The sequence below is a fragment of the Bombus affinis genome, chromosome 1 (assembly GCF_024516045.1).
Source record: "Bombus affinis isolate iyBomAffi1 chromosome 1, iyBomAffi1.2, whole genome shotgun sequence".
Lineage (NCBI taxonomy): Eukaryota > Metazoa > Arthropoda > Insecta > Hymenoptera > Apidae > Bombus > Bombus affinis.
In genome coordinates this window covers 5,342,411-5,360,135 of record NC_066344.1, presented here as the reverse complement: position 1 = coordinate 5,360,135, position 17,725 = coordinate 5,342,411, and the positions used below count along the sequence as shown (strand labels likewise).

General features: G+C 42.1%; 1 protein-coding gene across 1 annotated transcript in view; it reads left to right on the top strand.

The window, feature by feature from the left end:
- LOC126915404 (uncharacterized) overlaps positions 1–17,725 on the top strand; it is a 129,811-nt gene that overhangs the window by 94,660 nt on the left and 17,426 nt on the right. Inside the window, exons 2-3 of the mRNA XM_050720060.1 lie at positions 15,209–15,401; positions 17,380–17,524. Coding sequence (XP_050576017.1) covers positions 15,210–15,401; positions 17,380–17,524 — 337 coding nt within the window. The 5' untranslated portion in view covers position 15,209. The remainder of the gene's footprint in view (positions 1–15,208; positions 15,402–17,379; positions 17,525–17,725) is intronic.

Genomic DNA, 17,725 nt, shown 5'->3' with positions numbered 1-17,725 from the left:
ACCGATGATGCCAGTGATCCGCTGGTGATCCAGCCGTGGATCCAGCACATAGGCCGGCAACTTAACACACTCCAACTGAACATGTGGAACCCGGGGAGGGGCCGCTGAACAGGATTACGAAGGCAGAGGCCTCAACTGAACAGTGGGGCCCACCCCTGTGGAGGGGCCGCTGAACAGGATTACGAAGGCATGATCTTCGACTGAACAGTGGGGCCCACCCCCGCGGGCCCGAACAGGATTACGGAGGACGTGAAATTACAGGTCCCTGCCCGAGTACCGAAGTACCAATCGGACAGGAGTGCAGATCCACGACTGAATCCCCAACAGATTCGCAAGCATCAGCGGCGCGACGACAACTCCCGCGATCCGTTGCGAACGTCGAGCAGTCGTCGAGCAGTCACCAAGACTGAGGTGTGCTTGGGCCGCCTTACAAATCCAAAGAGTTGTCCAGTGCACGTTGACCCGCACGTACCCGGAATACGCACGAGCGAGTACGTCACGCGACAGTTTGAAACAACTGAGCGATCGCGAACCGACAAATCGCGTGTACAATTTTTCGTTCCAAGATGGATAAGTATCGTTGTACAGAATGAGCTCACAATGCACTTAACATAGGTATCTATCTTACGATTAATTAAGGCTAAATCGCACGCATTTCACGGTATCCCCCGGTGTCCCCCGATGTCCATCGGTGTCCAACGTTGTCCAACGTTGTCCAACGGTGTCCAACGGTGTCCATCGGTGTCCATCGGTGTCCATCGGTGTCCATCGGTGTCCAACGGTGTCCATCGGTGTCCAACGGTGTCCAACGGTGTCCAACGGTGTCCATCGGTGTCCATCGGTGTCCATCGGTGTCCATCGATGTCCATCGATGTCCATCGGTGTCCAACGGTGTCCCACGGTGCAGCCCAGTCTGGATCATCCAAAATTCTCTTCGCGGCATTTGGAGATCCAAACCGGACTGGTGCGTAGTTCTTAGCTTGGTATCGTTTTCCAAAGATTAATCAACGGATTAATTTTTTGGAAAACCATGCCAATTACCAGGTCTCACCACGAGGAGGTGACTACGCAAGAGACCCGCCCATGGGTTATTTATCTTTATACGTCCATCTCGACATTCAACCCAGTGGCAGAATGTCGAGTACCGTCTCTGCTTGACCATGGGCCTGCGTAAAGAAATAGTTGTTTCGTACCCTAACTGCGAAACACATATCTCCAACGCAGCGCTTACATGAATCTTTACAAACGTGCAGCAAAGCATACATAACGCCACAGCTATCTCCCACACACCGATTACATAGATCAGTACAAATATTGTACAATAATTGGTATCCCTACTGGCAGCATTCGGTATCAAAGACACATTTATCTACCTTGGAACAAATGAAAGAAAATGAAGCTAACGAACGAACTCACAAACTTACGCGACGTACCCCTGTGCACCGGATAACCCGAAGGATTAGCGGAAAGCCCAAGTATTGACCATAACTCGATTCCTGTTTCGCCGTTCGAAACTTATACGAGTCGCGGTCGATGGCGCCGACCGATGATGCCAGTGATCCGCTGGTGATCCAGCCGTGGATCCAGCACATAGGCCGGCAACTTAACACACTCCAACTGAACATGTGGAACCCGGGGAGGGGCCGCTGAACAGGATTACGAAGGCAGAGGCCTCAACTGAACAGTGGGGCCCACCCCTGTGGAGGGGCCGCTGAACAGGATTACGAAGGCATGATCTTCGACTGAACAGTGGGGCCCACCCCCGCGGGCCCGAACAGGATTACGGAGGACGTGAAATTACAGGTCCCTGCCCGAGTACCGAAGTACCAATCGGACAGGAGTGCAGATCCACGACTGAATCCCCAACAGATTCGCAAGCATCAGCGGCGCGACGACAACTCCCGCGATCCGTTGCGAACGTCGAGCAGTCGTCGAGCAGTCACCAAGACTGAGGTGTGCTTGGGCCGCCTTACAAATCCAAAGAGTTGTCCAGTGCACGTTGACCCGCACGTACCCGGAATACGCACGAGCGAGTACGTCACGCGACAGTTTGAAACAACTGAGCGATCGCGAACCGACAAATCGCGTGTACAATTTTTCGTTCCAAGATGGATAAGTATCGTTGTACAGAATGAGCTCACAATGCACTTAACATAGGTATCTATCTTACGATTAATTAAGGCTAAATCGCACGCATTTCACGGTATCCCCCGGTGTCCCCCGATGTCCATCGGTGTTCCACGGTGTCCAACGTTGTCCAACGTTGTCCAACGGTGTCCAACGGTGTCCATCGGTGTCCATCGGTGTCCATCGGTGTCCATCGGTGTCCAACGGTGTCCATCGGTGTCCAACGGTGTCCAACGGTGTCCAACGGTGTCCATCGGTGTCCATCGGTGTCCATCGGTGTCCATCGATGTCCATCGATGTCCATCGGTGTCCAACGGTGTCCCACGGTGCAGCCCAGTCTGGATTATCCAAAATTCTGTTCGCGGCATTTGGAGATCCAAACCGGACTGGTGCGTAGTTCTTAGCTTGGTATCGTTTTCCAAAGATTAATCAACGGATTAATTTTTTGGAAAACGATGCCAATTACCAGGTCTCACCACGAGGAGGTGACTACGCAAGAGACCCGCCCATGGGTTATTTATCTTTATACGTCCATCTCGACATTCAACCCAGTGGCAGAATGTCGAGTACCGTCTCTGCTTGACCATGGGCCTGCGTAAAGAAATAGTTGTTTCGTACCCTAACTGCGAAACACATATCTCCAACGCAGCGCTTACATGAATCTTTACAAACGTGCAGCAAAGCATACATAACGCCACAGCTATCTCCCACACACCGATTACATAGATCAGTACAAATATTGTACAATAATTGGTATCCCTACTGGCAGCATTCGGTATCAAAGACACATTTATCTACCTTGGAACAAATGAAAGAAAATGAAGCTAACGAACGAACTCACAAACTTACGCGACGTACCCCTGTGCACCGGATAACCCGAAGGATTAGCGGAAAGCCCAAGTATTGACCATAACTCGATTCCTGTTTCGCCGTTCGAAACTTATACGAGTCGCGGTCGATGGCGCCGACCGATGATGCCAGTGATCCGCTGGTGATCCAGCCGTGGATCCAGCACATAGGCCGGCAACTTAACACACTCCAACTGAACATGTGGAACCCGGGGAGGGGCCGCTGAACAGGATTACGAAGGCAGAGGCCTCAACTGAACAGTGGGGCCCACCCCTGTGGAGGGGCCGCTGAACAGGATTACGAAGGCATGATCTTCGACTGAACAGTGGGGCCCACCCCCGCGGGCCCGAACAGGATTACGGAGGACGTGAAATTACAGGTCCCTGCCCGAGTACCGAAGTACCAATCGGACAGGAGTGCAGATCCACGACTGAATCCCCAACAGATTCGCAAGCATCAGCGGCGCGACGACAACTCCCGCGATCCGTTGCGAACGTCGAGCAGTCGTCGAGCAGTCACCAAGACTGAGGTGTGCTTGGGCCGCCTTACAAATCCAAAGAGTTGTCCAGTGCACGTTGACCCGCACGTACCCGGAATACGCACGAGCGAGTACGTCACGCGACAGTTTGAAACAACTGAGCGATCGCGAACCGACAAATCGCGTGTACAATTTTTCGTTCCAAGATGGATAAGTATCGTTGTACAGAATGAGCTCACAATGCACTTAACATAGGTATCTATCTTACGATTAATTAAGGCTAAATCGCACGCATTTCACGGTATCCCCCGGTGTCCCCCGATGTCCATCGGTGTCCATCGGTGTCCATCGGTGTCCATCGGTGTCCAACGGTGTCCATCGGTGTCCAACGGTGTCCAACGGTGTCCAACGGTGTCCATCGGTGTCCATCGGTGTCCATCGGTGTCCATCGATGTCCATCGATGTCCATCGATGTCCATCGGTGTCCAACGGTGTCCCACGGTGCAGCCCAGTCTGGATCATCCAAAATTCTGTTCGCGGCATTTGGAGATCCAAACCGGACTGGTGCGTAGTTCTTAGCTTGGTATCGTTTTCCAAAGATTAATCAACGGATTAATTTTTTGGAAAACGATGCCAATTACCAGGTCTCACCACGAGGAGGTGACTACGCAAGAGACCCGCCCATGGGTTATTTATCTTTATACGTCCATCTCGACATTCAACCCAGTGGCAGAATGTCGAGTACCGTCTCTGCTTGACCATGGGCCTGCGTAAAGAAATAGTTGTTTCGTACCCTAACTGCGAAACACATATCTCCAACGCAGCGCTTACATGAATCTTTACAAACGTGCAGCAAAGCATACATAACGCCACAGCTATCTCCCACACACCGATTACATAGATCAGTACAAATATTGTACAATAATTGGTATCCCTACTGGCAGCATTCGGTATCAAAGACACATTTATCTACCTTGGAACAAATGAAAGAAAATGAAGCTAACGAACGAACTCACAAACTTACGCGACGTACCCCTGTGCACCGGATAACCCGAAGGATTAGCGGAAAGCCCAAGTATTGACCATAACTCGATTCCTGTTTCGCCGTTCGAAACTTATACGAGTCGCGGTCGATGGCGCCGACCGATGATGCCAGTGATCCGCTGGTGATCCAGCCGTGGATCCAGCACATAGGCCGGCAACTTAACACACTCCAACTGAACATGTGGAACCCGGGGAGGGGCCGCTGAACAGGATTACGAAGGCAGAGGCCTCAACTGAACAGTGGGGCCCACCCCTGTGGAGGGGCCGCTGAACAGGATTACGAAGGCATGATCTTCGACTGAACAGTGGGGCCCACCCCCGCGGGCCCGAACAGGATTACGGAGGACGTGAAATTACAGGTCCCTGCCCGAGTACCGAAGTACCAATCGGACAGGAGTGCAGATCCACGACTGAATCCCCAACAGATTCGCAAGCATCAGCGGCGCGACGACAACTCCCGCGATCCGTTGCGAACGTCGAGCAGTCGTCGAGCAGTCACCAAGACTGAGGTGTGCTTGGGCCGCCTTACAAATCCAAAGAGTTGTCCAGTGCACGTTGACCCGCACGTACCCGGAATACGCACGAGCGAGTACGTCACGCGACAGTTTGAAACAACTGAGCGATCGCGAACCGACAAATCGCGTGTACAATTTTTCGTTCCAAGATGGATAAGTATCGTTGTACAGAATGAGCTCACAATGCACTTAACATAGGTATCTATCTTACGATTAATTAAGGCTAAATCGCACGCATTTCACGGTATCCCCCGGTGTCCCCCGATGTCCATCGGTGTCCATCGGTGTCCATCGGTGTCCATCGGTGTCCAACGGTGTCCATCGGTGTCCAACGGTGTCCAACGGTGTCCAACGGTGTCCATCGGTGTCCATCGGTGTCCATCGGTGTCCATCGATGTCCATCGATGTCCATCGATGTCCATCGGTGTCCAACGGTGTCCCACGGTGCAGCCCAGTCTGGATCATCCAAAATTCTGTTCGCGGCATTTGGAGATCCAAACCGGACTGGTGCGTAGTTCTTAGCTTGGTATCGTTTTCCAAAGATTAATCAACGGATTAATTTTTTGGAAAACGATGCCAATTACCAGGTCTCACCACGAGGAGGTGACTACGCAAGAGACCCGCCCATGGGTTATTTATCTTTATACGTCCATCTCGACATTCAACCCAGTGGCAGAATGTCGAGTACCGTCTCTGCTTGACCATGGGCCTGCGTAAAGAAATAGTTGTTTCGTACCCTAACTGCGAAACACATATCTCCAACGCAGCGCTTACATGAATCTTTACAAACGTGCAGCAAAGCATACATAACGCCACAGCTATCTCCCACACACCGATTACATAGATCAGTACAAATATTGTACAATAATTGGTATCCCTACTGGCAGCATTCGGTATCAAAGACACATTTATCTACCTTGGAACAAATGAAAGAAAATGAAGCTAACGAACGAACTCACAAACTTACGCGACGTACCCCTGTGCACCGGATAACCCGAAGGATTAGCGGAAAGCCCAAGTATTGACCATAACTCGATTCCTGTTTCGCCGTTCGAAACTTATACGAGTCGCGGTCGATGGCGCCGACCGATGATGCCAGTGATCCGCTGGTGATCCAGCCGTGGATCCAGCACATAGGCCGGCAACTTAACACACTCCAACTGAACATGTGGAACCCGGGGAGGGGCCGCTGAACAGGATTACGAAGGCAGAGGCCTCAACTGAACAGTGGGGCCCACCCCTGTGGAGGGGCCGCTGAACAGGATTACGAAGGCATGATCTTCGACTGAACAGTGGGGCCCACCCCCGCGGGCCCGAACAGGATTACGGAGGACGTGAAATTACAGGTCCCTGCCCGAGTACCGAAGTACCAATCGGACAGGAGTGCAGATCCACGACTGAATCCCCAACAGATTCGCAAGCATCAGCGGCGCGACGACAACTCCCGCGATCCGTTGCGAACGTCGAGCAGTCGTCGAGCAGTCACCAAGACTGAGGTGTGCTTGGGCCGCCTTACAAATCCAAAGAGTTGTCCAGTGCACGTTGACCCGCACGTACCCGGAATACGCACGAGCGAGTACGTCACGCGACAGTTTGAAACAACTGAGCGATCGCGAACCGACAAATCGCGTGTACAATTTTTCGTTCCAAGATGGATAAGTATCGTTGTACAGAATGAGCTCACAATGCACTTAACATAGGTATCTATCTTACGATTGATTAAGGCTAAATCGCACGCATTTCACGGTATCCCCCGGTGTCCAACGGTGTCCATCGGTGTCCATCGGTGTCCATCGGTGTCCATCGGTGTCCATCGGTGTCCATCGGTGTCCAACGGTGTCCAACGGTGTCCAACGGTGTCCAACGGTGTCCAACGGTGTCCAACGGTGTCCAACGGTGTCCAACGGTGTCCAACGGTGTCCAACGGTGTCCAACGTCGTCCAACGGTGTCCAACGGTGTCCAACGGTGTCCAACGGTGTCCATCGGTGTCCAACGGTGTCCAACGTCGTCCAACGTCGTCCAACGTCGTCCAACGTCGTCCAACGTCGTCCAACGTTGTCCAACGTCGTCCAACGGTGTCCAACGGTGTCCAACGGTGTCCATCGGTGTCCATCGGTGTCCATCGGTGTCCCACGGTGTCCCACGTCGTCCAACGTCGTCCAACGTTGTCCAACGGTGTCCAACGTCGTCCAACGGTGTCCAACGGTGTCCAACGGTGTCCAGCGGTGTCCAACGGTGTCCAACGGTGTCCAACGGTGTCCAACGGTGTCCAACGGTGTCCAACGGTGTCCCACGTTGCAGTCCAGTCTAGGTCATCCAAAATTCTTTTCGCGGCTTTTGGAGATCCACACTGGGCCAATGGTGTCCCACGGTGTCCCTCGTTGCAGTCCAGTGTAGATCATCCAAAATTCTTTTCGCGTCTTTTGGAGATCCACACTGGGCCAATGGTGTCCCACGGTTTCCCTCGTTGCAGTCCAGTTTATATTATCCAAAACTCTCTTCGTGGCTTTTCGTAATCCAAACTGGACTGTATTAGCGTGGTTCTTAGCTTGGTATCGAATTATTGTACAATGTTTGTACTGATCGATGTAGTCGTTTCCCAAATATTATGCAATTGATTATTTTCAAAACGATTACATCGATCAGTATAAATATTGTACAATAATTTGCATCCGTACTGGCAACATTCGGTATCAAAGATACATTTGTCTAACTTGGAACGAGAAAAGGGAAATGAAACTAAATGAAATTGACACTGCATATAGTAATTTAGTCTTAAAACCCGATTATTATAAAATCGCTTGCTTTGTTTTTTAACTTTTAAAAGTATCTGTTATTTTCTTCAACAACGTAGTAACTTGCAACATAGTGAACCGAAAGATATGCACATAAATCATTTTGTGTAGAATTTTTGTTACAAACGAACGACGATCGAATGAACTTTTGTTTCATGCAAATGAAATTCGAATATTTATAAAATTCTACATTAGCGTTAAAAAATTATAAATATCGCGGTCAAATTCTAAAAGTTATGGTTCTAAGAACAAATAATCACCAGCATTAATTCCAATAGCAATGAATTAAATTTTAAAAAATATTTCAAGCCTTCATAGCAACATTAAGATATTTCGTTATAATACTTTGTTACGCATGAAATCGCTCACAATTTCATACATGTAAATATATATTATACATTCGTAATAAAGTTCTGTATTTTAGCAATTATGGTAACGTTAACGGTGACAAAGGAATATGTCTTATAGCAGTATTTTCAGTAATAAACATAGTAATAAGGGGCACATTAATAAGGGGCGCTGAAAAGGAAATAAAACAGTAGCCAGAAGGGCTACGAAAATTCGATAGGCTTCCACTCTACATAAACCCGATCAACACGCCGAGAGTGGAACTGAATATTCTTGTTTCGCAACGCTAATTTACTACTAATATTTATGAAGCAGAAAATTCTTAAAATCAAACGCGACGAGTGCTTCGTTATATCTGCAATATCAATTAATCTACCATTAAAAAAAAAAAAGAAAAATCTGAAAATTCCCGATATCTGATACGCAACGCTAATAAGTATAAATCTATGCACTCGTATTTAAGCAATACGCAACACTAATAGCGAGAGATCGCAGTGCAACCATTTAGGAGATTGCAGATGAACGATCACACTTGTACAGCTCTTTAGGCTGTACGTGTGATCCAGGAGCAGTGTCCGACAAATGCAGTCGGAGGGTTTGGGCAGTTCGTGAACGCAACTCTACTTAACAAAACGCGATCATTCATTATCGCAACGCTAACAGGAAAAATAAGTAGAACTCGCGATGGAACAATGTCGCAACGCTAATTCTTAAAGTGAATTTAATGAAAATTACTATTTACTATTTGAAAAAGCTACTTTAAATATCCTAGTATTGCTACTTAAACAGAAATACAGAAAAAATTCTAAAAATTGCAAAAGACAATCGCGATATCGTGATTCGCAACTCTAAAACAAACGCGATTATCATTTTATCGCAACTCTAATTCAAACCGTAATCATTCTCTCGTCACACTAATGAAAAGTATCAATACTATTTCGTAACTCTAATACAACCCGTAATTAACTTGTCGCAACACTAATAAGAAAAATCGCGATTTGCCCAATGGGACGATGGACCGATATATACATCGGCCAAAAAAACAAAGACTACTACTACTACTACTACAAATACTAAAAGCGAGCATAGTGACAAAGTAGTAACGATAATGACTTCCCATGCTCCGGATGACCCAGAGGATGGGGAGCCATTAGTAGTTGCCCTCTTGAGTGGCAGTTTGCCGGGCCTCTTCGGCTTATAGCCTCTTCTTTCTTCGGGCGCAATGCCCGCTGAAACTTAAATCTAAGCTCGAGACTTCTAAATCGCAAACAAAAAAAAACTTATAAAGGTAAAATAAAAATATGAACCGCGGAAGCTGATTGAAGTACACATGGACTGACCAACGATCACAGCAGTGATCGTTGCCCACTCGCATGTGCGTGCTCGAGCAATAAACGTTCGTTTCGAGCCCATTCGCGACCGCGACCGCGAAATTCGAAAAATCGAAAGGCAAAACCAGAGACGAGAGCATGCTCTACTCGTGCCAGCTTCACCGTCGATTTTTCAAATAAATTTCCAGAAACAGGTTGGTCACACGAAAACGCGCCTACCCGACCTGAGACTGTGCCAACCTGCCCGGCCCTACCTACTTATAATTAACAGACACACCAGAAAGTATACTACCTATCCTACCTAGCGCTATATTTAAAAAATGGCAAAACAGGCACACCAACACACTCACTCCACGGTTCTCACACAAACGCCCGGGCGCAAAGGTCCTACACTAGAGAGGACGTCCCGGGACGCCTCCGACACCCGAGCTTAACATATCATGCACACTCTAAGGTACGTACCTTTTTCCTGAAATCGACTGACGAAGGCTAGTGACCATTGCGTAAAACGTGATAAAACACGTCTGAGGAAATTATATTTTTAAAATAGATATAAGTAAACTTGGAATTATAATTGCAATTGATAGCAATATTAAGAATGTGAGTACACTTAATCATGTGGATGATATTATCAGAAATTGTAATTGTATCGAGACGTAAATTGAATCGATATATGTCTCGACATTTTTAATATTTGAAGTTTTAACGAATAAGAAAAAGCGACGCAATTCCACGGCCTAACAACACACACACATTATGTGGAAAATACGTCGTGCACGATACACTAACACATCGTCAGTCGCTGAGAAATTATTACATTACTTAATTCTAGATTATCGTGCCCAATGCCTTTCTCCCATTCAAGTAGCACCTGGGCACGTGAATGAGATCCTGACAATGGGCACGGAAAGGGTTAAACCTGAAAATCCTGATCTAAAAAGATGATTAGTTTGTGTAATTTTTATTTAACGGACTAACGTTCTTTGATTTTATATTTTACTACTCAGTTCCTGATTAAATCTACTTTATTAATTTAATAGTAACTAAGTAACTCTACTTTATTAATTTAATAAATCGGAACAAAATTTTAACATTGCAAAAAAGGTAGCATTAATTGAAAAAGACTGAGACTCGATCAAATGGAATAATTAACTCTAAATATATTACTAAGAAAGAAATAATCTCAGGCGATCTCTTTATCAAAGCACATACTCGAAAATGCAGAAGCAATGTTCAAAATTATTGCTTTGATTAAAAAATCTGCCTGTCGCGAAGTGTCTTCTTGCACGTAAAATTTCACACATTCTTATACGGGAAAAAATGAATTTTGACTGATATTTTAAATTCTAACCGAAATGAAATAAACGAACGTGACTTAATATTGTCACGATCAATTCATTGCTTAAAATCAAATATATTTATGTCAAATAGGTATATTCGTGTAGATATTTGCCATTTGCAAATATTCATACGGAATATTAACATGCATATTTAAAAATAACACGAATATATTCTCAAGTGTATATGTTTAAACTAATTATTATAATCGCGATGTGTAAGAAGACCTATCCTAAACTAATAAATTTGAAAAAATGAGTGTTACTACCCACGGGTATAAGAAATACCCGCGGTCACTATGCTCGCAAAAGAATTCTACGTAATACAACCGATCACCCGTGCCGATTCGGACCTTTCATCCTACGACATGATTGAGTGACCGGAGGAACAGAAATGCATGCGACTCACCGTTCGAAGCGGAGAAACAAAGGACGTATCATGGATGCTGCGCCACCCCAGCGAATATCATCAGTGCAAGATCCAGTGGTGAAAATGGAGGTTGAGAAAAATCTGTTACAGAACAAAACACGATGAGTGATTGCTGATTGTTTAAAAAGTTGGAGATAATGAAAAATGAAGGTTTATTAATTTTAGTAACTTTGGTAATAATAAAGATTGAAATTCTAATAAACTTTGATAAGTATAGAAACTGAAACTCTAATATGAAAGTTTAAAATCTAAAAATTAAGAATCTAAAGATTTCTGAAATATGTTAGAAATATGTTAATTTGTTTCATAATTCGGTATTAAGATTTCAACACTTATTTTATTTTAATGAAAGAATAACCTCAGAAAATGCTAACCTCCCAAATTTTTAATCGAATTATATTTCTTCATTGATAGTGATTAAAGAAAAATATACAGAATATATATAATTGAAGTACAATATGTAAAGTTACTTACATTTTTGGCTTTTGAGCCATTGTTAAAACATTCCCAAAGAAGACGAAGGAGTTGAAGCAGTGATATGTCTATAATAAAACATAAGATATCATTAATATTGTTAATACATAATAAAAAAACATGGAATTTTAATAATAATAAAGACTAAACTCTAATAAGTATGTAAATTGAAACTCTAATATAAAAGTTTGAGAATAAAACATTCAGTGATATTTTATACGTATCAGACAGTTCTATTGTACTTTAATGTTAAGACTTTAAGACTTTATTTCAATTAAAAAGGACATTTACAACTTTCTAAATTATCAATCATTTTTACTTTATAATTAACAATATTTGAAACAAAATGTAATAAATAGAACAAATTGAAATACAATATATAAAACTACTTACATTCTTGAGCTCCTGGAGAGGCTTTATCCTCTTGAGGGAGACACTGACTCTAATACCGGAAACGAATATTCAAAAAAATAAATATATAAAAAAAGAAAAATAAAAGACTACGTTACCGCGACCGCTTAATTTATGATCGGCGAACAAGAACTCTAATATCGCGTACAAATTTGATTGATAAATTTTTATTATTTTCGCGTGTGATTATTCGATCGAATTTGTTCAAAACTATCGTTATTTTAAAATATTGAAAAGAAACTATTGCGTAACAAACACTGACTCTACAACCGCATTGCGCGCGGTCACAAATATTCCCTGAAAATAAAGCAGTTTAGGGGCGGGGGTGGAGGGTGGAAAAGACGCGAAACGTCGTTTCGACAATTTTCTTCTTTTTCCCATCGAACGTTTATTTAGAAAATACTGCTATTTCTTTATATTTAAAAATTATTATTAAGAAATTGGAACAAGTATAAAAATATAAGTTGAAAATTGTGAGATATTTCTCGAACAAATGCTTACGAATGCCGTGAATGCAATGGAATCGTTCGCAAGAATTATACTGTTCGCAATTAGAATATATACTGTGAATTTTTGTTATTAGAATACGAAATATACATTCCACTAATACACTATAGTCGCGTGTTATAAATATTGGAAAATATTTGCAAGAATAAAAGTTCGCCACTAAATATACTTAAAGAATACTTGATAAACGCACGCGAAACCTTGTTTCGAGGTATTTGAATCTAACTGTTACTAAGTTGCAAGTTTATGACGTTAACTGCAGCAAATTCACATAATAGAACAAAAGAAATTGAATTCCATATGTGAATTATCATTGAGATATAACTTCCTATTTTCGCGACTCTAAACTTTTGAATATATCGAAAAGTTATAAACTCTAACATGACCGCAACAATCTTTCCTTAAAAATGGGAAAATAAGAAGAAGCCCGAACAAACAGACAATGAAAGAAAAATCGCGGCGCGAACTCATTCGTTCGCGATCTTTCGAAAGAATCAATGGACTCACGCGACGCACTCTCGTGCACAAAATAATTGCAAGATTCAGTGGAAAAGAAGAATAGATTTTTATATATCGTTCCAAGTTAGATACGTATCATTGCACAGAATGGGCTCAAAATGGATTTGAGAGTCAAGACATATCCAACGTTGTCCATCGGTGTCCATCTGTGTCCATCTGTGTCCATCTGTGTCCATCTGTGTCCATCGGTGTCCATCGGTGTCCATCGGTGTCCATCGGTGTCCATCGGTGTCCATCGGTGTCCAACGATGTCCAACGGTGTCCAACGGTGTCCATCGGTGTCCATCGGTGTCCATCGGTGTCCATCGGTGTCCGTCGGTGTCCATCGGTGTCCATCGATGTCCATCGATGTCCATCGGTGTCCATCGGTGTCCATCGGTGTCCATCGATGTCCATCGGTGTCCAACGGTGTCCAACGGTGTCCCACGGTGTCCCACGTTGCAGTCCAGCCCGGATCATCCAAAATTCTTTTGGCGGCACTTGGAGATCCAAACCGGACTGGTGCGTAGTTCTTAGCTTGGTATCGTTTTCCAAAGATTAATCAACTGATTAATTTTTGAAAAACGATGCCAATTACCAGGTCTCACCACGAGGAGGTGACTACGCAAGAGACCCGGCCATGAGTTATTTATGGTTAACAAACCTTTGCGATTTATCCCTGCATACGAGATAACCCCAAGGTCCAGCGGAAAGCCCAAGGATTGACCGTAACTCGATTTCTGTTTCGCCGTTCGAAATCATGAGTCGCGGTCGCTAGCGCCGACCGATGATGCATGCCAGTGATCCACTGGTGATCAAGCCGTGGATCCAGCACATAGGCCTATAGTTTAACACACTCCAACTGAATAAGTGGGATTCGGGGGAGGACCACTGAACAGAATTACGAAGGCAAGGCGCCAACGGAACGAGTGGTGTCCACCACCGAAGGGTCACTCGGACCGAATTATAACTTAAATGTTGTAGATTAGTGGTTTATACGTTATATTTAAATTCGAAATTAAATTATTAATAAGTAAACAAAGGTTTCTTGTCGATCTTCACGTTACGAAAATTCAAGCGAAAATGAGCTCGTGCGCGAGTCGGATGTTCCTTATATACATGACGATCATCCGTTGACAAGGTTACGGATGATTGGTGGAAAGGTGACAATGCAAAAACGTTCTGATGCACTGATGTCATGAAAATTGTTTTTTCCATTATAACACGATCAAATTTAATTACTTTGAAATTTTTATTGTAAATTGACCCCTCCTACAATTTGTTACAATAATCAGTTTTATAATTTTTATATTTTTTACCAGCTAAAAATAAATTTACACTTTTAAGGTACTATTTTTTCATTTAGAACTGTGTTAATCTATATTAAATGTCAGTTTATGAAAATAATAATTTTATTATAATAACAAAACATGAAAGTGACCAGTGGTCAAGAATGATATCATTCATCCCAAAGAGAAAAGGATTTATACGATGGTTTAGTTTTTAATAATTGCAGACTTCCGGATTTCCTTTTACAAGATTTTAAATTATTATATTTTACAACAATTTATAAATGTTCTTAATTTAATTATAAGCATATACCATCGTTTATCAGTTAATTCTTAAATATATAAATTTAATATGTTTTCACACCTACAACTCTATTTTACTTTTTACAACTATAATATAATATAAACACATATCTTCGTTTTCCACAAAGGTGTCTATCAGATTCTGTGTAGCGTGTTTTGTGTGTCTATCTGATAATGATTTCATTCGCGTAATATCAAATTTTTCAAATTATGCAACGTTTAAGGACCTACGACTTCATTATTATACAAATGCTATAGTAAATACATCGATGTATCAATACCTTTCCTAGCCACTGTCCATAATCTTATCGTGCAATCTTAACAATCTAGTTGAAATCATTGAAACGAACTTTTCTTAAAATTCATCTATGAGTTACAAAGACACAGTGGTAAATTTACGAAATTTCAAGAAAAGCTTACTTGCATACATAATATTTTAATTACCATTAACGTTCGCCGACTATTTTGCAGGATGATCGGTGCAATGCCTGCGGTGGCAGTTCGCCACGAACGTAAACGACAGGAAAAAAGATTAAAACGTCCTAGTCAGCTTTACCTAGGGGGCCAATGGATGCCACCGCCTCAAGGCTCACCGCCTACCCCCAGTCCTCATGGTCACAACAACCACCTGGAACCTTTACCCGAGTTGTATCTCTGTGGCAAGGTAATTTTTCGCTTAACGTACAAACATACGAACATATGCACGTACGTACATTACAGTGATGGATATCGTCGCGCTAACGTGACTATTTATTGATCTCAACTGACCATACGCTACGCATCATGGGTACACTTTATGACAACACGAACGTTCGATTTCTGTGTTCTTGAATTATTCCACTGTGTAGAATTCATGTGTGCCTGTGTGCCATTTATAGATTTGCATATCTTCTTATAATACGTACTTCAACGACTTGGCAGAACACTCGAATTACTGAAACTCAAGAATCAAAATGATCGATTCTATTTTCTGAAATTTTTATGTTGAAAGAAATTGCTTAGAAATCAAGATGATCGACTCTGTAATATTTACGACCAATCAAATATTTCTGAATATATTTAAAGAAATGGAATCTAAAGAGAAATTTGAATGATTCATTAAATGTTATAAAACGAATTTTTCTCTAGATATTACACGCATATATTTTTGTGCTTATAAATTTTTCATAAATGTCTGCAAATCGATAATTGGTATTTATTTTTTTGAAAATAAAAATACATTTAATCTCGATAGAACTGAACAGTTTACTCTCTGCGTAGATTAAGTAATGTTCTAAATAGATTTTATGGTTTAGAAGAGTTCTACGTTTTGTTAGAACAGAATTAAAATTAACAGATTAGAAATTAAACATCGAACAGCGAAAATCGTTTTGAGATTAATATTATAGTATGCATTGACAATATAAGTATGATTAAGAGATTAATTAAAAGAGTCCTTGATAAAGATTATATATAGATTTTGATAGACTTACCAGATGCACGACGTCAGTTACATAATACAGTGGATTGAAAGCTCAAGAAACAACAGAGTTACTACTATCCATTAAAATCTTGTACAAAATTTACCGATTACGTTATACACCTAAATATTTACGACTAAAATATTGATATAATAAAGTCTTGTAATAGAAAAAAATAATATATAATAATATTAAAAAATATAATATTTTAATATGTTCTTGAAATAATAATTATTGAAATTCTTGAAAATATTTAAAATTATTAAAGGCTGTTGTTTTAATAGAATTAATTAAATGATTAGAAATAGAAGAATATTTTATACTTGTCACGAAACGTTGCATACTTCGGTCATCCGTCTAATTTTCCAATTTTTACATTAGTTTAACAATTTCTTATGCTTATATCTCTATATAAGTTCATATTCTCATAGTCAAATACAAATGACCACAACTGAAATATCTCAAAAATACGAAACAAATACTAGAATTAAAATGTAAAATCATGATTACGTTAGCAAAATGCATAATTAATTCGAAGATGTACATAGAGCTTACGATACACTTGTTACAAATGTACATTTAGTAAAACAAGAATATACAACATGATTAATGAATGGACATTGCTATAATGAATAATTCATTGTTCAAATACTTTGGTAATGTCCACGAATCGTACGTTTGCAGTAAATAATCGCAAGAAAGAAACAACTGCTACATGCATTTTCGGACTCGTTTCTGCTAACATAGTTCTTAAATAGTTTGTACTATACGTTATATGTACGTAACATGTTTATAAACAATTTCTATATACGTTCAAATACTTTCGCAAGCCACTGTACAAGAGGTAATGTATTTTAAAAACTGAATATATGTTATAACGTGTTTTATATTACGCATATATTGATATATATGCGTAAGAAGTTTCTGTAAGTGTTTAAATGCTTTCGTTATCCGCTGTATGAGCCGTAGTATATCTTAAAATATAGAAGAAATAACGCATAGAGCATTTTAATTGTGGAAAGCAACACAGATCATCAGAATTATCCTATAACAGAGAATCATTCGAGAGAAACACTTGCAGGATGATGAATAATTTACATCTTGCACGTGGAATCACCACCAGATGATTCCTATGACCGTTAGACGTGACAAATGATTTAACCAGGACATTGTCGTTTACAGATATCGGGGCTACACGCGGTGGTGGTGTGTCTATTGTTAGGCGCAGTGGTGCTAGTCGTTGGTCTAGTCCAGCTTGCCCCAGGTGCGACGACCACCGACCATAGACTCGCTTTACTCGTAGCGGGCAGCATTCTGCTTCTCCTAGGTAAGCCATTTTTTCTCAGCCCATGAAACCGTACCGAGGAAACTCTGAATTTCTGCCAAAACGATCCGGTGCGCCCGTGACGAATGTTCACCAGAGAATAATATAAGAGAATAATGGGTCAAAGAAATACATTCATCTCAACTGCAATGCATATGTAATGAGAAGAATAAATTCCCAAGCATGTTGTAACTTCAGTTGTAA